Consider the following 21,819-nt stretch of genomic DNA (forward strand, 5'->3'; position numbering starts at 1 on the left):
ACCTGACTAATTTTTGAAAACAAAAATTTACTCAGCATGGCTTGATAGCGCTCGCCATTCACCGTATCGGCAGCTCCTTCGTCATTGCGAAAGAAATAGGGACCGATGATGCCGCCAGCGTGTTAATCGCACCAAGCAATCAATTTTAATGGATGTAATGATGACTCGTTATTGGTTTGAGGATTGCATTCGCCCCATATGCGGCAATTTTGTTTATTGGCGTAGCCATTTAACCAGAAATGAGCTTCATCACTAAACAAAATTGTTCGATAAAAATGCTCATCTTCGGCCAATTTCAAATGAGCCCAATAAGCAAAAATGCGTCGCAAACGATGTTCATTTGGCTCCAGTTCTTGCACGAGCTGTATTTTATAGGCACGTGAGCTGAGATCCTTACGCGAAGTTTTCCACGTAGTTGAAGGACAAAGTCCAATAAGTCGAGAACAGCGATGAATCGACATTTCGGCGTCTTCTTCAACACTTCGCGCTACAGCGGCAATATTCTGTTCGGTTCGCACATTTCTTTGTCTTGTTGATGGTATTGAGTCAAAAAGAGTAAAATTAGTTCGAAAACGATCAATAACTGCACGAATTGCTTGCTCGCTAAGTCGATTATGTTGATCGCAAAATGGACGAAGTGCTCTATGTTAAAAAGATTGACTGACGGTTTCGACTACGCTACCTCTGCCCTGGAAGCAGCGTGACCGAAAGCGGCGACAGTTGGTAATCACTTCATTTATATATAATCGCAAACACGACATGAGTGCGAATTATATTGAAGTGGAATGTTCAGACCTAAACTAGGCCAAAATGATTTTTTTTTTGTTGAGGATGCAGGGAGTCCTGAGTCTGCGTCCACTTGATGACGGAGCGGACTTCATACTGCTCTATGTTCTTCGCGAACGGATTTATTAAAAGTAAGATTCCACAGTTTGAAGGTCTTGTTCTGGCGTTAAACGATTCATGATGACTTATCAAACCTTACTGAACAGAAATGTCAACACAATTTGGCATTCTCACCTTGGCATCTGACCATAGTTATCGATATTCAAAATTCTTATGCAACTAAAGAAACACTCATTAGTGGATGCCAGCATTTTAATAACTATCCATATCTCCGCTCGATTGTAAACCTACCAAGCCATCGACTTTGGAAAAAAATAATTATAAAAGAAAGCTAAGCTCTATATTTTCTTTTTACTACATTGTATGGCATAAAACGTCCATATCCAAGTTTATCTAAAAACGAAACACCAGTCACAGCGGCATTCATCTTGCCCAAAGGTCTAATATCTAATATTACTTTCATGTCGTTCATTTGCACTCGGATATCAGCTTAGACATCCTACTATGGTTCCGTCATAGTTGGTTTAGAAATCCCATTGAATGATGCCCACCTAAATTTTCAACTTCGAAATCATGCTCTCTCATATTAAAGCTGAACGGAGGAAAGGAACGGATTTCATGAGTTTTGTTCACAGACGTCCTTTCCAGAATCAAAAGCTGATCGCCAAGGGCATAGAGAGAAGATCCAGGAGCGGGGTAGAACAGTTATACAGTTCGCCTTATAAATTTTTGTGCAAAAAACAAAACCTTATTAAAATCGGTTTACTGTCTGTCTGTCTGTCACACACATTTTCTCGGATACAGTTATATCAATTGAGACCAAATTTGGTGCAACGGTCGGAACTGTGAACGCACACGCACGCATACAGCGTGTGACTAGTGGAATTTAAGGGGGAGTCTCAATATATGCAAGAGAGGGGTACACAATTTTATCACCGAATATAGTCATGTGGGATATCAAATGAAAGGTCTCGATTAGTACTTTTCAATTCTTCATTTAATGTACAAGGTGGAAGCCGGAGGCTGAAAAGTGGTCATTTTTATCACAGGCCTATTCTCAGAACCTACCCAACCAAAAAATCTGAAAGAAATCACGTAGTTATAATAGCTCAAAGGTGTCGCTTCAGTTCAAATCCTCAAGCGTTGAATGCCAGTAACACGTGAAAGTGAATATTCTGATATAATATATGCATATACATTACGTGCCAGATACTAATGTGAATACACAAAACCCAGCATACTTGAAACGTCCAGCTTCCGGTTTCCCGACTTGTTTACTGAAATTTATATTCCGGACCCAGAAGGAATCCCCTTCTTTTCTCCTACTTCTAGTCAGGGCTGTCCATATACCATTACATTATCAAGCTTTCCAAATGTAGGTTGTATTTATCAGATTAGTCTCGAAAAATTGATGACATGGGTCGTTCTCTTAACAAAACTTTAAAATGATAACCAAATTATTTATATTGCATTTCCGTTTTATTTTTTGTGTTTTCTGTAACATGATCGATACTTCTATATGTCATTTCAATCGTTTGTTCGTTATGTTTATTGCAATTCTTCATTTTTCTCGCCTGATAACGATAAAATTCAAATGCAAACAAACAGTTGTTTGCATATCATATTGTGAAGCAATTCAATCATGACGAGATACTCTTTTAAAGTTAGTTGCCTTGAAGTTCGATGCCTTGTATTTTGACTGTTTTTTCCTTTATTGAATATATATATATAACATAGAGTTGCTCTTTCTACATAACAATATAATTTGCCGATAACATTTTTCAGCGAAGATATGCTAATATGAAATTCACACAACCCGCCTCACATGATTGCCTAATGAATTTCCTCATGAACATGCTAATGAGGGAATAGTTACGCGATAAGTGTCATCACGTCATCATTATTGAAAATTCCATAGACATGATGGTGGTTTAGTCATTACTAACAAAAGATTAAAATTTCAGATCTTATTTAACTGCTCAGTATGACCTCCATTATTTTTTATTTTCTCGGCGGCTATAAAATTCTTGCAAATTTTTGCTATCTAAATAGCATGAAACTTTGATTTTATGCATAGTATAATTTTCAGCTCCAAGGTCTCTAATATAATGAAAAACCTCAGATTTTTTTTTTGCACCCAGTGACCGCATTCACGCTTATAGATTGAGCTCGATTTTTTGTAGTTTAGTTATCGCCTCTTTCAATGTGAATTTGTTGAATTCAACCCTAGTGCTCACTCAGCATGAACAACTCATTTTTCACGATAGCAAAAGCAAACTGTGGCTCTATTGACAAACAGGCCAACAGATTATTACACCAAATCATGGTCTTCCGTATTTGATGCCAACAACCTTTTTGGTCTAATGGTCGCATTCACAAAATATTCAGTCCTTACCATTAAGCTTTTTCTATTCTCAATATTTTCCGATGAAAAACATATCACCTTAGCATTTTATTAAACATTAAGGGGGTGTCGGATCCGCGGAATCGATTTTTTTTTGGCATCAATTGCATCTAGATATAGTGAATATATGGGTAACGTTATTTTTTGATATTCAGAGTCGTTCGGAAATGATAGTGTTAAACACATGATAAGTCACATGCCAGATTTATGTCGATCGTCGTAATAAAGCTCGTATTTGTCGGTCTGAATGACGTTCAAATGACTTCGCTAAAAGGACAAGAATTGAAGCCGAGGTTGTACATGTGTTTCTTGAAGAAACCTAAGGTTTATGGAGTAGGTAGGTATGGCAGATTAATAGTCAGTTTAGGTTTTATGGCTAAAAATCGCATTCTACTTTTTAAATGCGTTTTTCTCGAAACCGCATGTTGAAAATCGGCTGCCACCATAGCCCAAAAACTATCCAACAAAATTCTTTGACATACTCACGGCTTATTCAGAACATATTTCTACGGTCCGCAAACTAGGATAATTGCGATTCATTCAGCAGTTTATTTTTATTCATTGAAGAAACCGTGAAACACCAAAATTCACACGGCACCAAAAATTGAACTTTTAATATTTTTTTTAATAATCCTAGTTTGCGGACTGTAGTTAAGTCTGTACGTTAAAATGTTGTTTAATTTTTTCCTTAAGATGATTGTAGCGCCCTCTAGCGTGACCGCAGAAAAACACCTTTTTTGGAGATGCTCTGTATTTCAATAATGAACTATGCTATCGGTCTGGAAAAATTATTACGCATGTCCACGATATTAACAAATATATGATGAAAAACTCGTATTTGTATATTTATCCAGTTCTTCACACAAATTGCTAAAAAAAGCGAAAAAACAACTTTCACACGGGATGACCCCTTTAATAATTTTTTTTTGTAAAGTAAAAGTATTTTTTTTTTACTTTTGCTGTGCCTTTATTTTGCACGAGGATCCTACTAGTCTTACAAGACAGGAATGAAAAAAGAGAAATGCTTCAATACCCGAAGCTTCTATCTGCTTTTGGTTTCCACATTCGGGCAGTGGATCAGTTCGTACTTCACTCCAAAGTTACGAATTGCAAACAGAGAACGAAACAACAACAAGCCCCTTATGATCCTAATTTTAAAGGAAAAGATTGGACCAATCAGAATTTAGTGATTCCATTCGAGTCGTGGACTTATCACAGTAGAAGGCGGAGTTTATAACATCAGGTTTTCAGCAATGTAATATTTTTCAATACGGGATTTGTGTTCTGTTTTTTCGAAGAAATCTTATTTTTTGCCCTGATATTAATGGTGTGATGAAAGTGTATTGCTTCAAAAGGGCAACCGTTTTCCTTCCATTCCTATTCGTCATGCAGTTCACATGAAGCAAATAGGGATAAGAAATTTGAAGAAAACAAGCCTGCAGGAAATCTCAACTCTAGTGAGATCTTCGAGCCTCGATTTGAACCGGGCTTAGCTAATAATCATAATCGTTTGGCACGACAGTTAAATTGGATCTGAGCCTTGAAGCCTGTTTGATCTCTTCATTTAACACCGTAACGATACATTACAGGACTTCTATCACTATTTGGGACAATGTGGTCACCATTGTTCTCGTCCGTGATTTTATCCTGATTTGACTCACGTACTCATCCATAGCTGAGTGGACTGCTATCTGACATCCAGTGTCGAAATAAATCCCTTCTCTACCGCTTTAAAAACTTCTGATACTTCAGAGAAAAATTTCATATATTCAGTGATGCAAAAGCCAAGAAAAGGATAATTGTTAGGCCATAACTATATCGTAAAGCATCCTTTGTTGGACCTTGTTTTGGAAAGGAAAGAGAATAATGGCCGAAACAAAATTCTGTTGCGTCCGGCACGCAGATGAGAGAAGTTGCGGCCGGTACGCAGCTTCAATGTACAGTGAAGATTTAAGGTCGGCAAAGATCGCTCCACGTCGGCAAGGTTCGCTCTGAAGACAGATTACAGCCGTTTGCAGTATGGCGGCGCTAATGGGAATAATTAGCATGAATTTGTTTAGCAAACTGTCGTAGGCACTAATTGAATTGCAAGTGCCAATTAGGAATGTCACTAGTATTATTTCCAAATCTTCCATTCATAAAAATTGAATTTAAGCCGGAGGTAAATGCACTCTTGCCGGCATCAAGTACATTTCCCGCGCACAAATTCGCGGCATTGCAAGTAATATTCACGATTATGCTATTACCGAATACATTTTGCTACTACTTTGATTTGCAATTCAATTAGTGCCTACGACAGTTTCCTAAACGAATTCATGCCAAATAAACCCGTTTCAAATGTAACAGCCGAAAACGAAAAGTGCCGCCATATTGCAAATGACGCAATAAACTCTCTCTCACGCAACGCAAGAGTTTGATTTTCCGAACTTTTCTGCGTGTTGCATTGCGCACCGCACTTATTTCATATTGCCTCATACAAGTTCGTGTAATGAACTTCATTTGACGGCTCTCTCACTGCGGAAGAACGCAGTCACTCCGCTGTTGTGTTTAGCCCAGAAAGCTTGGGAGCTCTCAAGGGAGTTATGCGCGGAAGGGAGGGGGAGCAAAAATACAATCAACTCGCATACACCATGTCCTAAAAAACCATTTTCTCTACCCTTATCCCGATTTTTCCCCACCTAGTTGTGGAGCTGTCAATGACAAGTATGAAGAAAGGGTCGATTAGCATATTTTTGCGATAGAACAGAGGTACCAGAACCCTGAAAAGAAGCAATGTTTGCGGATTTCCCCTGGTTTGTGTGTAGATGCTACAGAACTTACAAGTGGAAAGGCAAAAGACAGCGATCCCATGGAGCCCACCAAGTATTGTTTTGTCCTAAGACGGGATTGAGTTTTTTTATAAACAAATTCCGAGCGGCAGCGGTGCTACTTTAACTACTTAGTGTCTGACCACTGATTTTGTGTTTGTCATAATAAATGAATAAATTTTCTTTTTTTCGCGTCAAATCTCTAGGCTGTCTTGTGCACCTAATTTGCTGCTGTTGTTACATTCATTAATTCGATATGATTTATCGTGGTACCATCCATTTCAGGGATGTGCTCTCCTTTTATTTTTCCGGACCGTTTCCGCTTCTATCGCGTAATATCGCTAACGTACCGAAACCAGTCTTTTGGTGTCTGTACAGGTTAATTTATATGTACATATGCGCCACTGGATTCGTGTTTTAATTTTTGGTCTGTGGGGATCCTAGTCTCGTTTTGATGTGGTGTGCCCTACTCGATGACGCCAAGTTGTTTTTCAAGCCTTTCATCAGTTTAGTTTTTTGAGTTTCAACGAAGGATATCAGGACCTGCACCTCTTAGCGTTTCGCTTATAAGGGCCATACCAACCAATAGTTGAAAGCAGCGCTTAACCTCGGTGTCGATGATATATTCTTTTCCTTTTCGAATCTTTCTGCACTGAGGATCCCGTTCTCTATAAGCGGAAGTAGCTTGAGTGGGTTTCTTATAGATGTCAAAGAGAATCCCCTTTTCTTCTCCAAATAAAAACAATTTTTTTCCGGAAATAACATGAAAAAAAATTAAGTATTCGATTTGCATATTGTCAGATTTGTCTAGATAGATTCCAAATACCAAATATGCTTATCATTTGCAATGCAAACTGTTTCTTGGGTAACCAGTTTCTCTACATCTATAAAAGGGGATACTCATTTAAATTTTGTCGATCTATTGACATATTTTCTAATATTTTTTTTTATTGTTTTGATTGGTTTCACATTAACATATAATTTATTATACAATGCTTTCTAGTACTTGTGGGCTGCAGCTCTCTTCAAAACAAAAGTAAAAATCACAAATTGAGAAATATGGACTGCATAATTCATTTTATCGCCTCTAATGGACAGCGTGTGTTGATTTTCGGTGGGAGGGTAGAAATTCCTCGCACGGTATAAGTGTGTCGTTTTGTAGAGGATTTTGAAAAAAACAGAAAAACTTGCAGGGAACGCAATTACTTTTCAATTTGTAACCTCGTTGCATACTTGATGCTTCTGTGAGAATACAACAAAGTATTCGTACATTTTTTTTCATTGCATTGAATGCAGGCATCGCATCTGTTCTTCACATTTTTTTAATCTGGAACTACGTTACAGGAAAACAGGGCGACATTATGCATTTAGAATTTAAATGTTTAAAAGAGACAAATGGGAACTACCTCGATGAAACTGGTTATGGTTTGCTGCTACTTAGAATTCCATTTACTCGGATTTTTGACTCATCCAGTCACATTGAGTTAACTTGAATGCAAACTTTTTATTACTGTTCGTCTCCTATGCTTAACTGTCTGAAATCATTTCCAAAATTAGTGAATGGTTCACTAGTTACCTCGATTTTGGTAAATTCAATGATTTCAATGTCATTTACAATGCAATTTTCATTGTTAACCAAAACAAGTACTGTGAGCGTTGCCCGCTTATCAGTTCATCTACAAACAATCATTTAGCGATCTCTAAGTAATTGCTCTTAGTGGTATCTGTAATTTGCGTGTTGTTTACGCGAAAATATCTCACACCCTTAGTATAATTACACTACAATTTACCGCCCAGCACATATATATATAGGATACTGATAAAAATAATTTTTTTTATCAATTACAGGCCGAGGCGAGATTAGCAGCACGTCGCCAAGCGCGTGCGGAAGCACGCGAAATTCGAATGCGTGAACTGGAGCGGCAACAGAAAGAACAGGAACAAAATGCCGACAGAGTGTTCGATATGCAAACAGCGGCTGGAATTGATCCGTTGTCCCGATCGCGGCACACTCTGTCTGCAAATTCGGCAAGAGGTAGCTCCTCGTTATCATCACGACGAAGTAGCGAAGATTCGCTGGAGGAAGAAGGCCGAAGCTTACGAGATATTCGGCATGAACTGAAGGTATTTACGCTCAAATCTCACATATTTTCTACCTTTCTCCCCCTCCATACTTTAGTGTTTTTGGAAGAAATTCAAAAACATCAGAAAATAACCGACAAGGATAATACCTCCGAACTAATCAAAACAGTATTAAAATCAACTTTAATTTTTTTCATTCACACAGGATGTCGAGGAAAGGTTTCGTAAGGCTATGATTGCTAATGCTCAGCTAGACAATGAACGAGCTTCTCAATCGTATCAAATACAACTTCTCAAGGATAAACTTGAGGAGATGGAAGAGAGTTATGCACAGTTACAGCGTGAATATAAAGAAAAATGCCGCGATCATAATGCTTTAAAACGAAATTTAGATAAGGTTGAAGAAGAATTGAAATTAGTACGTGGACAGTTAGATGAACGAGATACTCTTATAGCCGAACAAGGTTTAGTTATAGTTTTGATAGAAAATGAAGATGGCTCAGATGCCAAACGCGCTCTAGTCACTGTAGATAACGCACAACTATTAGGATCTGTTCAAGGTTCATTAGGTAAGTTAATTTTAGAACTGAGTAGTTACAAGTACTCGCATTCGTCCTTTTGTCCTCATGGCAATATACTTATTTTTCTACTTCCCACCAACTCAGATGTCCGGCTCAAAAAATTCACCGAAGAAAAGCAAGAACTCCAAAAAGAAGTGAATAATCTCCAACAGCAACTTACTGACTTAAAATCACAGCGAAGAGGTGGCTCTATGAATGGACCAGTTGGAAATGATGATGAGTGGGATGCGCAAAGTAATTTATTTTCAAGCAATCCAATTAAGCACATTTTAAACTCAAATTTTCACTTTTATTACAGGAGAAGCAAACAAATTGATATCAGAATATAAATATAAGCTACAGAAAGCTGAACAGGAAATTGCTAGTCTTCAAGCCAGCTTAGCGCGATCCGAAACGCAAGTTATACGTTATAAAAGCACAGCAGAGGCGGCCGAAAAAGCTGAAGCTGAATTGAAAATTGAACGAAGAAAATTACAGCGAGAGGTAAGCGGATTATCCCATCTTGATCCATTTTTTTTTGTCATGAGATATTAAGGAATCTGAAACTGAGTTGGTTTCAATTCATAATTACAGGATTTCTGGCAAAAGTAATTTATTTATTAAATTCTTCAAAATGTTGTCTAGTCATTCCAAATTGACTGGAAGAATTAGTCGACATTTTTCTTATTAAATTTCTCAGATGGTTTTTTATAAAAGAATATATATATATGGGTTTAAAGTGAGAAGTCTTAATAATAAGTCGGTGTTTCAGAAGTAGATATTATCGAGTTTCGTATGACGTCTCTTTTTTATTTCTTTACGCTTTACAGCCTTTAGTTGCTAGTAATTGGGATGAATGCCATTGCCAGTAGGCATTTGGAAGGATAACGAACATTACAGTACGATAAATGTTGTTTATACTTCCCTTGTGTGTCTTTTGACTAATCATATAAGATAATGTTTGAAGTAATGATTACATATCCAACATTCCTCGTAACATATGTTATGGATCGGGTTGAATCCATATATTATGAGTTTTTGCTAACTAAAAACAATATTTCCCTTATCTGTTAAGCACTTTGTCCGGATGGCTTTAACTTTTGCCCCTGCTCATTTTCATCGATTGCTATTTTGTATTATTGCGTGGGTTCATTGTGTATCTGCATTACTAAATGATTTCATTTATATCAACTCCGAAAGCCTAATAGAAGCATGCAGTGGTGCTATATACGCTATTTGCTGATTGTGCTGACTGAAAATAATTCAAGATAAACACAAACGTCGATACCAGTAGGTTAAGTTTGTCCAATATCTTCAGTTAAAAAAGTCTGGCATATATTTTACAACTCCGGGTATTAAACGAAAAAAATGATTATCATTTGGCGTTTTTTGGAGATAGAAGAAGTGGGCCCTAAAGTGCGGATTGGTATTACATTTCCATAATCGTTTCTTGACAAGGCGACAACTTTGTACTCTCTTCCACGTAAACTTTGTCGAGTTGAGCTTGCAGTACGACGTGAATTAAATTGTTGATATTACAATCAGAGCGCAGTTCTCTAAAAAAATATTTCGATCCTTTTTTATTTTGTTGTATACATCATCATCATTAACGTCGCAATAACCGGTTTCTGGTCTAGAGTTGCATTAGCAAAAATATTCAAAAATCTCGGTTTTGTGCCGAAGGCCACCAATTCGATATCCTTTGTAGCTGCCTCGCGTCCTGGCTTTCACTATCGCTTCTCGATTAATGTTTAAATACTCCTAGTTTAGCGTGTGTACTCAGCTATCCTAACCTCGAAGCATTTACAATCTTGAAGCCAAATACGGAGTACAGTCGAAGAGCCGCGTTAATCGAACGTTTTCGCGTTGTGGCCACGTGATGCAGAAATCATTCAATTGCTCGGGTACACGAGATCGACCGTCTAAGATGTCTTTGCAATGTGCAATGAGTCGGAGAAGTAGAACGAAAGTTTTGCGAGGAAAACATACTTAAAGGAGCATATTGCCAGAACATCCGCCATCACTCAACGGGCTCAGGAGCTAATTTTTGAGGATTGAATGCTGTCAATCTGAAAATTGTCATCCGTTGTTAGTGTGAGCGGGGAAAACTATACGGCGAATCGTCGAAAACGATCTTCGCTATAAGTCATACAAAACTGAAGTGAGGCAGATGCTTTCCGGAGCTACCAGCACAAAGCAAGTTGAACGTTGCCACTAGATTTGTGTTCCTTAAGGCGTTTTTTTTTTCTGACGAGAAAATATTTACTTTAGATACAAAAATCAATCACATGAATGAGCGCTGGTTCACCCATGACCCTGAAGACGTGCCTATTGTTGCGACAACGAAATTTCCGGCGAATGTTCACGTACTAGGTATCGTGTTCAGTGAGGATGATGTGATGCTACCACATTTCTGTAGCAAAGAGGAAAAGTCACAAAAAAAAATGTAGTGAAGCGCTTGGATACTGTGCCGTCTTGAAATCCATATGTTTTCCAGCAGGATGGTGCGTTTGCCCACCTCAAGTCATTTGGTTTAAAATTGGTTGTCAACGTTCACAAGTTCTGGTCGAACGGATTCTAACATCTTGACTCCTAGATTTGAGTCCTTTGGACTTTTATATATGCTGAGTAGTTGAAACATTTCTGAGAGCCGCAAGGATCGATATGGACCGATACATGTGCTGCCCGCGCACGCTTTAGACCGAGTTTCAGACAATCATAGAAACTGACGCGGGATATATTGACTCAATGTTTTCTGTATAGCCTTAGAATGCGGTGATTTGCGAAAAAAAAAAACTTTTTCTTTTTTTTAGGTTAAAATTTGTTTGAAGAAAAATATAATTCGTCCAAATTTTGGCTCTCACCTTGGAGATATTGCTTCTAAAGGACTTTCCAGGTTGGGCGATTTTCATCTATACAATTACACAAATCGTCCATGCTATGAGGGACAGCATTTGTCCATCGTTTCCAATTGGCGGGTCCTCCAACTCGCCGGTACTTTGCAAAGTTTTTCTTTTTCTCTTCAAGACCATCTGAGCAACTGTACAGATTGAAGTTATAAGAATAATATTGGAAAAGAACAATCTACCTCCTGTTCAATCAAAAAAAATACTCGAAGAAAAATCTTCTTTTTTTTAAATGCGGAATCTTCTCAGAGTTTCCAAATAGAGGAGCCGAACGGTACTGTCAAGAAATAAGAAGTGGTTCTTGAGGCATAAATGGCGATAGGAAGTAAGCACTGGTCCAAGCCGTGTCTGCACGTTTGTTGCACTCTAAATATTGATTCCCGCACTGCTCAGACGCAGGGACTTGCAAAAGGCGTTCGAAACTACGCATCGACATTTTCGTTCCGCAAGGAACTCGATGGTATGGTAGCAAGAGCTATGACGTGAAATTGGTGTGCCGAGAAAGAAGCTTTCTTTCGACACAAAGACTCAATTTTGTAATGAGAACACTAAACCGCAAATCGAACATATCCTCATATGACGTCATTTTCTCACCGTCGCTAACTGCAAAGCCGTTCCCTATGAGACCGTCACACTTCAACAGCGGACGTCGATTACGGTCCTGCGAATCTAGTCACCGCACTATCCCCTCGCAAATTAAATGGTGGCGTAAGAAAAGTGAAGATATAAGCTCACACGATGATTGACTATTACGAACTTCAAAGAAACGCTAAATTAAGCTAAAAGCGCGAACTACAAAACCTCGAGGTCACCAGGCCTGGCAATCGGTTCACCAACCGATATGCTTGGCTTTGGAATAACGATGCTCAAATGAAGGTGCAGGAGAAAAAAATGCCTCTATCATAACTTGCTCATCATGGAAACACGGGCCAATTGACAAATTTACAAAAATGCCAACCGGGAAGCAAAGGAAGCAATCAGGACGGCGGAGCAGACCTTTATCGGCTTGAAGAAAGCCGAATCCATCGCATATAAGATATCGAACACTTTTGTTGTGTCAACGATAAAACGACATGTTGCCTACCGATGGACGAGCCCAATTATTGAGCAAATGGTAGAAATATTTCGTGCCGATTTTAACGAAAGAATTGCCAAATTGGGACAATTTTTCCCTGTTGGTACCAACCAAATTTGAAGAGGTAATCAAACAATTGATATAGGGGAAAACAACAGGACCTGACAATATCTCAATTGAGCTCTGGAAATCGAAAAGCTGGGACCCAATACTCTGGCTTAGTTAATTCTTCATTTGCGATATTGAAAGTGAAAGAACAATCGGTTCAATATGGAAAACGAAAGGCAATTCTTTGAAATTTCCTAATTACCGTTCGATTCGGTTGTCATTCCACACCATGAAGATTTTTTAACGAATTGTTGACAGTCGTGTTGTTGGATCATACTTGGATTCAAAAAAGTCAAGCGATGACGGCTTTACGGTTTCTTACCAGGGCAGAGGCAAATCATCAGACGCTGCCTCACCTCTGCCACCTCTATGGTTCAAAGTGTTGGCTGATTACCAAAGATAATTATCACGTCCGAAATGAGTATATCTACAAATGAAGAATTTGGAGAAAGTCTTCTGTAATGGTGACGAAAACTAGCTAACAAAGATTGACCTGAACATCGATGTCGATTGGAAAAGACTAAAAAAAAAACCGACCGAAACACAGGTGGCTTGATACGATCGATTGTTTTTTGAGAGCCTCCCGAATCTACCCAGTCCGAGTCTATATATGGTGACCAGTATCTTCTAAATGAATCATAGCACATCCACCACGCTTAACTTCTCTCCGGGTCTTTCTGAGAGCTCCACACACCCCTCGACTTTTCTACGCAATACGAATCTAGGGCGATCAGCTCATCGGCCACTCTGGGAAAGTGACCACCAATGCCAAGTCGATAAAAGCTGCAGAAATTCGCAAACCTCTTACCATTGTCGTTACGGTCCCCGAAATCGAGTAAGGTTTCATCAGAGCTCGCATTGAAATTCGGATCTTTCATCAGGATCACAATGTCCCCTTTTGGAAAGCCTCTCCAGAACTGCATTGAGTTGCTCATACAAAGCATCCTTTTCTTCTAAATCGAAATTATCCGTTGGTGCGTAACAGTGCAGTTAATATTCCGTATAATGCTGGTTTCGAGGACAGGAGATGGCGCCTAACAGATGCAGCAGACAGACATCGGATTCACGCTTACTTCCTGCAAGCTGACCAGAATTCAACAGCACAGTACCGTAGGGTGGATTAGTTTGTTCCCCCAGTTCCACTATCTTACTTTGATTAATCTCAGAATCTCCAGCCTGCATCGCTGAAATTCTCGTTGAAGTTGAAACAAGCGAGTATTCTGGGGATCCTCGATGCCGTCGTTGAGAAGCGTTTTCACATTCCAAAATCCAATTATAAACCGGTGACGAAAACGAAACGTCGTAGTCGAAAGAACAGTCAATACAAGCCTATGATCGAGAAAAATGGTGAATTCTATGTAGACGTCTCGATCCCGCTACAGAGATAAGGGCGGCTAAAAGAGAAAAAAGAGGATGTAAATGCACAGAAATTTGAGAATTTCCCATATTCTCGACCTAGCTATGGAGCATGCAAGCGTATGTCAATAAACATTTTATGAAGCTGCATTTTTATAGCCACTATTTGTCATATTCCACAATGAGGTACAATTCTACCCTCATGTTTTACTCTCTCCATGTTTATTATAAATGGCACGCAGTGTGGTGGTTTGAAAACATTCTGTTATTATTTAGCCAAGGGGATGTACAGTGTATTCTGCGGAACTATATCTGAAAACACCTATCAGTTGAGAAGTTTTACTTTTATTTCTTTTTTGCTATCTATCTTTCTCGCAGTTGTTGATATTTTTTGGGCTTCAGGGGCCACTATGTTGCAGATCCCATTTGCCACAGCTGGACAGTGATATTTTTAGTAAAAGAAATTGAGAGGCAGAATTTGTCCAGGACTCAGCAAAAGGGGCACGTATCGACTGAAATTTCTGCGATACCGCACTTGGACGCGGACAGAACTGCATGGCTCATGTCACTAAATATTTAATTATTTCTTTGATTTTATACAGTCTGTTTGCTAAAGTAGTTTGGCGACCTTAATTTTTTTTTTAATTGCAGTCATTTATTGGCAAAACTCCTCATTTATGTTTCCCTCTCCTTTTTCCTTTATAATGTTTCGAACCCCCAACTACATAACAATCTTATTTGCATGGAACAGTTTTGTTCCCAGTTAATAAAGCGAAACAGTGCATTTTTTGTTAGACAATTTTCAAGTGTTTAACTTCGAATCTCCTGTAAAAATCTCGGAAACGTTGCAATGTTTCTTTGTTCCTGTGCACTACTCACGTGCACAAACTACTTCCACGAAATCTACCTGTCGACATGATTTCGAAAACCGTTTTTTATTTCACATTCAAAACAAAGTTCTGTCTACGTCTCTATTGAAGTATTGAAGTTTATATTGAAATTGCAGTCTGGGTCGGTGTCTTCTCCATTGCAGCGTTAAAATGTGTTCAATTTCATAGTTGAAAGTATCGGCAAATACCAAAAAGTCCAGACACTACAAAATTTCAACACATTTTAAATTATATTTGTCTGAAAAGGGGGTAAGTGAGATTCTGTGCCAGCATTTTTAAATGTTGGCATTGAAGTGAGCTCCAAGTGTTTGAATTTATTTACCTGCACCCGGTTTTCCTCGTGAAAAATTTTCTACCAAATGGATCAACAAAACAATTTCCATCTATTACATAGCGACCGCCGACATGTTATTCGTTCATGTTCAGATAACAATGGCTTTGTTGTCCTACAAAAGATTCCAAAACAATAACTATCTCCCAAGATTGTTAATAACATATTGATTTTGATCTATGTTTATATCATTCATTTTCCACCCTTGTTTGAATTGTGAAGAAATTTCAACACAAACTAACTCTCGGAATATATTTTGTTTATTATTACAGAATCGTGAAGCTATGGAACGTTTAGAGGAGCTAGAAACATCCAATAATCATCTATTAAAACGCCTAGACAAGTTGAAGAATGCAAAGAGTGCATTACTCAAAGACCTCTGACAAACCTCGAATGGTATCTAAAAAATAATAAAACAAAGAAATGGAATAAAAAGTTACGAATTAACAAGAAAAATCAATGAAAGTTTATGTTGAAAACAGAAACAAATATTTAATAATGAAATATTTAAGTTTTTTGATATATATATTAGAAGAGAAGGAAAAAGTAAAGCAAATGTAGTAATATATTGAATTCGATAGGAGGGGCGCGGCGAGGTCTAGAACCGGAGCTCTATTCGTCCCACGCAATTTGATTTGTATATTGACCTTGTAATCAAAAATATTTTTTGTTTCTAACCAGCCCTTTTACAGCAAAAATTAGACAACTTACTTACAAACCTTTAACTTTTGTTAACTTTCATAGTAACTTTTGCTAATGCAAGGGCTCTCTCATGCTCTATTCTGTTCGAATAGGCACGCGAAGCGAGGAAACAGTCCAATAACATCTACTCTACTCTTTCATCTGGAGAATGCTTGTTGAAAATTTTGTTAAAATTTTTTTACTAGAAACGTGTACTGTACAGATTTTTACATATTAAACCATAAGTGGAAATTTATTATTAAATATATATATTTAAAGCGGAAAATAATAAGCAAAGAAAGAGATTTAAAACAGAAGAAAAAGTAATATTACGAGTAAAGTTAGTAGAATTTAATTTATTTAATGAAAGAATAATGAATTTTTAAATAAATCAAAGATATGAACAATCTTTATATAAATGTGTATAGAAAATGATAAGCCGATAATTTCAAATGAAAATAGAAAATATAAAGACGCAAAAAAGATTATTCTTTTCTATTAAACAAAATGCGTATTGCCTTTAGTGAATAAGTTGAAGCATGGAAACTAGCGGACGAGGGAGAATTAGAGCAAAACAAATAAACAACTTCAAACATAGAAAATATCAACATAAAACCCAAAATAAATTGCAAAAATGCGTCAAACACACACAGACACATCTTATTGAGACTAACGACAAAAAATCAACTTTTTCTAATGTTTTATAATGAATAATATTTTATAATAATGTGTATTTATTTATATGTATGACAAGCATCAAAATGCATTTTTATATAATAATTTATTGTGTTAAATATTATGTTCTCTGCCATTATTTTTGCTAGCGATCGTCCACCTTCATATCATTGTTGTTAACGAATGCAACAACAACAAACACTCTCTATCTCGGTAAATATTTAACACAAATTTGAAATTTCACATGGTGGATGTATGTATGTTGCATGGAAAGAAGAAATGAGGATGGTGATGGTCGGATCGGTATGTCTTTTGTTTATAGCATGCAAGAAATAGAAAAAACAAAGTCGTTCTCTTGCTGAAGAGATAGTGCATATGAAGTAGCAGCAACAACAGATTATTATGTTATTATAAATAAAGACTACATTTGGATATCAGGCCTCCAAAAGATATAAATAAAAATAAATGATCATTGTTTCATTTCATGAGGCTTATAATATATTTAATAATAATCGTTGACGCAACAATCCAATTGGATCAGGGTGTTGAATAGTGTTAGAGCCCTTGATTCAAGACCGTAACGGCACGCTACAATACACTGTTGGAAGCAATCTGGTCAGCATTACGCTCGCCCGAGGTTATTATCCTAATTTAACTCAAATACTCATTCACAGCTGAGTCAACTGGTATCCGACATCCAGTCACCATAACAAATCCTTCTACCACCAGTGAGATATAACACATTTAGAGAGCAAAAAAAAAATTTTGGAAAAGCAATCGAATTAGAATTTTGTGCTGACTACGGTGGACAGCCCAAATCGGGGGAGGGTTCTTAAAGCTCGACGTGGAGTTACAGTTTTTTCCAAGTGGGATTCAGTGCACAAAATATAGGCCTCACATCTACTAGCATAACCATCAATGGTGCACTTCCCAAAGACTAGTATTTTCACCTTAAGGTGGAAGGGGGGAACTTAGATGTCTTTCATTTCTAATTTTTTCTGACCTTTCCTGGGTGGTCAAGTTATTAGATCTGTTTTTTATGCATTGACTTGAAAATGGCTGAAATTATCATTATAAGAGATCGTCGCTTCGTAAATTCATGAAGAGCGTTAAGAAAGCAGCGAAAAAAGGATTGTTTGAAAAACGAATAGCTGGAAATGCTCTCAAAACGATATTCAAGAGAAAGGTGATGGGCTCAGGTCCCATGGGTTCAATATTGCATTATTATTATCATCATATTATTAGGAGTCAGGGAAAAAAAGAAATATTTTGCAGTCATGACTGGGAATTTGAAAATATTGTATACTAAAACAGGTCGGGAAACCAGAAGCTGGACGCTTCAGGTATGAAAGGTTTTGTGTATTTCGTGGCGCTAGGATGAACTTAAGGGGAGTTCCATAGCCAATTACTGAAAATTATAGTAATATACTAATATTAACTTTATTTGAAGGGATATCGGTATGGAAGGTATTTCGGACGGCAGCCTCTTAATTTTTTTTCAGATTTTTCGGTTGGACAGTTTCTGAGTATGGCCCCGTGAAATAAATGACCACTTTCGACCATCCGAACTGCCCGCCTTTCCAACAAATGTCAAAACTAAGACCAGCTTCGGAAAGTTCTAATCGAGACTTTCTTTTGATACCCCACATGAATATATTTGGTGAAAAAAAATGTATACCCCCTTTTGCATGTATGTGGCCCCCCGCCCTTAAATTCGACGTAAAAGGATGTAACTCACTGTATGCGTGAGAATTCACAGTTCCCATCTTTCCACCAAATTTGGTGTCAATCGCTGCTACATTCTCCGAGAAAAATGCGTGTGATGGACAGACAGACAGTAAATAGATTTTAATAAAGTTTTGTTTTACACGAACCCTTAAAAAGATCACGCTAATATAAAATATATATGGTTGCCATTTACCCATGGGTGAAGTATATCGCGTCGAGAACACGTACACACGACCATCTGCGGTTAGCTAAAATACTGTGCCTGGCCTGTGCGCCGACCAAGTCCTTCGTTTGAGATAGTATCAGCCAAGCGTACTCCAATGATACGACACAGATAATTATTGACGAACGCTTGAAGTTTTTGAATAAAAATGGAGTTCACTTTCCATGTGCTACTCCCACATAGCAACATAGAAAGAACATTAGCACAGGACAGTTTCAACTTGATCTTGATGTTGAGATAACTCCAGATAAGGAGAGTGCGATGACCCGTCAGACTGACTGAGAACCTTGGTTTTGTTGGTGTTTATCTTTTTCAAATCCAGAGCCATTTGGCCAAGATCTATGATTTGGTGGAGGAGTAAGCAGATGACATCAGCGTGGTCGTGGTACTTGAAAGATGTTGTAGTTCATTAAATTCCTTCACGTTCTCCGGTCAAGGCAGCAGGAAGAACGTCATCTATAACAAGAAGAAATAATATCGGTGGCAAGATCCAACCTTGGCGGACTCCGCTTTGGACCTCGGAATCCTCCGAGATTTTACCTCGGTGCAGCAGTTGACATTTTGCGTCATTATATGTCGCTCTGATAATAGCTATTAGTTTCTCCACTTTAGATATACTCCCTTCACGTTATCGAAATCGATGAAGAACAGGAGCAGCGAAGACCTAAACCCCGCGCACTGTTCCAAAATGATCCGCAGAGTGTTGGTGTGGTCAATGCAGACGCGAAAACCAACCTGCTCTTTGTCGATCAAGCTTTCAAATGTTCTTTAATCCATTCCAGGATTAATTTAGCACGCAGATACCCCTCCAATTGTCACACTCAAAACGGGTTCCCTTTTTTGGAATCTTGGCGATCATTCCCTTTTTCCACTATCTGGGAAAAGTTTCAAATTCTTAGATCTGTAGTAATTACAGTTGTAGCGCTATATAAGTCTGCAGGGAGACCTCAAGCCCAACGGACTGCCTTGTGAGTTGGGGCTTAAGAACTCTTCCCTTTTTTTCGTAAGAGGCGAGTAAAAGGAATGGAAATTTGTGGGCTAACAACCTGCAAATTTTGAAACTTTATTGCTACTGAAACGTTAACAACGCCTCGGATAGGGACTGACTTTTGGCTATCGAAAATGGACTGTGGATATAAAAAAGATAAGAAGAAAATGAACAGCAAAACAATGAAGGGGAGAAGGCAATGACCGAGTATACAACTTTTCAACGAATAAGGGTATTTTTTACATTGATTGCGAATGAGATGCTTCCTTTGAGTGGGTGGGCCGCTCTGGTTACATTGTTTTCACAATGCTTACCAAAATATGAGGATCAGAGTGTTGAACTGTATTAGAGCACTTCATTCAGGACAGTAACGGTACGCTACAATACACTGTAGGAGGCAAGGTGGTCAGCATTACGTTCGCCCGAGACTAATAATAATAATAATAATCGTTGGCGCAACAATCCATATTGAATCAGGGCCTTGAAGTGTGCATTTCATTTAAGACTGTAGGAGGCAATGTGCGGCGTTCTTTCTGTGCATGGGACGTCGCGAAGGTGAACACCGGGAGGTTTGTAGAAACTCTTGGAGCTGGTGGGGCTGCGCTGTAAGGTATGCCTGGGGGTGGTGGCGCTGCAGCTGACACTGTCGTAAATTCAGTTATGAATTTGATAACGTCGACTTGTGGAGCTTCCCTGCCCAGGAGGATATCGAGACGTGGCAAACTTTCCATGTGTTGGTGGACGGCGGAAGTTACGGAGCTCCGGAAGGATTGTCACAGACTCCGCTGCTTGACACAACGTCTAAACGACCGGAAGGAGGCCGGTATCATAACGACAGGATACAGATCAGTCAAAAAAAAGACTCCGCAGCGCAATAAAGAGGAACAAAGCTCGCTGTTGGCAGGATTTGGTCGACGAGGTGAATGGGGACTCGGTTACAAACTGGTAACCCGAAAAATAGGCCCCCCCCCCCACGTTCAATTAAGGCCGAGCAGATGGACTGCATTGTACGGGCACTATTCTCCGCGCACCCCGTACGTGATGATCACGTTGGTGCAGAGAGCGCCAAGGACTACTCGCTTTTTTCTATAAGAGTTGGAATGAAAAACAAGAAGGCGCCAGGACCCGATGGTATCCGAGCAGAGGTATACAAACTAGTGTTCCACCACCTGCCAGACTTACTGGTCGGCACATTCAACACTCGCTTGAAAGAGGTTGTTTTCCCTTCTCGTTGGAAGATGGCGAGGCTTGCGCTGATCAGCAAAAGAAAAGGCGATCCTGAGTTGCCGTCTTTATACCGTCTACTTTGTAAGCTTGACACTGTTGGGCAAGAATTCGAAAATCTCTTTGGAAGTAGACTTGCGGAAGCGTTACGGAGACTTATCCGGGACCTCTGGAACGCTTTCTATGGTAGTCTACTTAAACTCGATATGTCAGAAGAGTTGCGCCTGGTGGGTTATGCAGATGATCTCGCGGCACTTTTTGCTGGAGGCACTGTCGCACAGGCGCAAAGTAGACTTGGCATATTGATGCGACGGATAAACGGATAGATGACTGCTAACGGTTTCCACCTTACATCCATATCGTTCAGCGAGTCTATAATCGAGTCAAAACGAACAGTAAAGTACCTTGGACTGACTCTTAACTCAAAGATGGACTTTTTTGAACAAATCAAAGCAGCAGCGAACAAAGTTGCAGCTGGAGTTTCGGCCTTAAGAAGACAAATGGCAAATATTGAGTTTCCTACGCCTAGCAGGCGACGTCTCCTGATGAGTTAAACGCAGTCTGCCCTGCTCTACGGCGCAGAGGTATGGACTGACACTTTCGGCAAGTTGGTATATCTTAAGCATCTCGCACAGGTACAGAGACGCGGAGTTTTGCGGGTGGCATCTGCGTACCGCACTGCGTCTGAACCGGCCGTGATATTGATCGCGGGAGTGATCCCCGTTGCGCTTCTTGCTAAAAAGCGTAAAGCCATATACAAGCACAAGGGAGGTGGTTGCTCGTGAAAAACGGCAAAGCACCGTAGATGAGTGGCAATCCTGTTGGCAAAATGAGACTAGAGGCAGATGGACTGCGCGGTTCATTGATAACTTATGTGCGCGACTCAATCGGAAGCATGGTGAGACTATTTCCTTACCCAGTTCTTAAGTGGGCAT

General features: G+C 38.9%; 1 protein-coding gene across 5 annotated transcripts in view; it reads left to right on the top strand.

The window, feature by feature from the left end:
• LOC119658408 (leucine-rich repeat flightless-interacting protein 2) overlaps positions 1 to 17,187 on the top strand; it is a 64,452-nt gene extending 47,265 nt beyond the window's left edge. For 4 of the 5 annotated variants that reach the window (XM_038065802.1, XM_038065804.1, XM_038065801.1 and 1 more), the window contains 5 exons: positions 7,906 to 8,181; positions 8,345 to 8,708; positions 8,805 to 8,954; positions 9,019 to 9,203; positions 15,638 to 17,187. In XM_038065802.1, coding sequence (XP_037921730.1) covers positions 7,906 to 8,181; positions 8,345 to 8,708; positions 8,805 to 8,954; positions 9,019 to 9,203; positions 15,638 to 15,748 — 1,086 coding nt within the window. In that variant the 3' untranslated portion in view covers positions 15,749 to 17,187. Of the gene's footprint in view, positions 1 to 7,905; positions 8,182 to 8,344; positions 8,709 to 8,804; positions 8,955 to 9,018; positions 9,204 to 9,529; positions 9,599 to 15,637 lie in introns of all 5 variants that reach the window. The other variant, XM_038065800.1, reaches the window with a different exon arrangement.
• Positions 17,188 to 21,819: the final 4,632 nt, after the last annotated feature.

The sequence above is a fragment of the Hermetia illucens genome, chromosome 5 (genome assembly GCF_905115235.1).
Source record: "Hermetia illucens chromosome 5, iHerIll2.2.curated.20191125, whole genome shotgun sequence".
In the NCBI taxonomy this organism is placed as follows: Eukaryota; Metazoa; Arthropoda; class Insecta; order Diptera; family Stratiomyidae; genus Hermetia; species Hermetia illucens.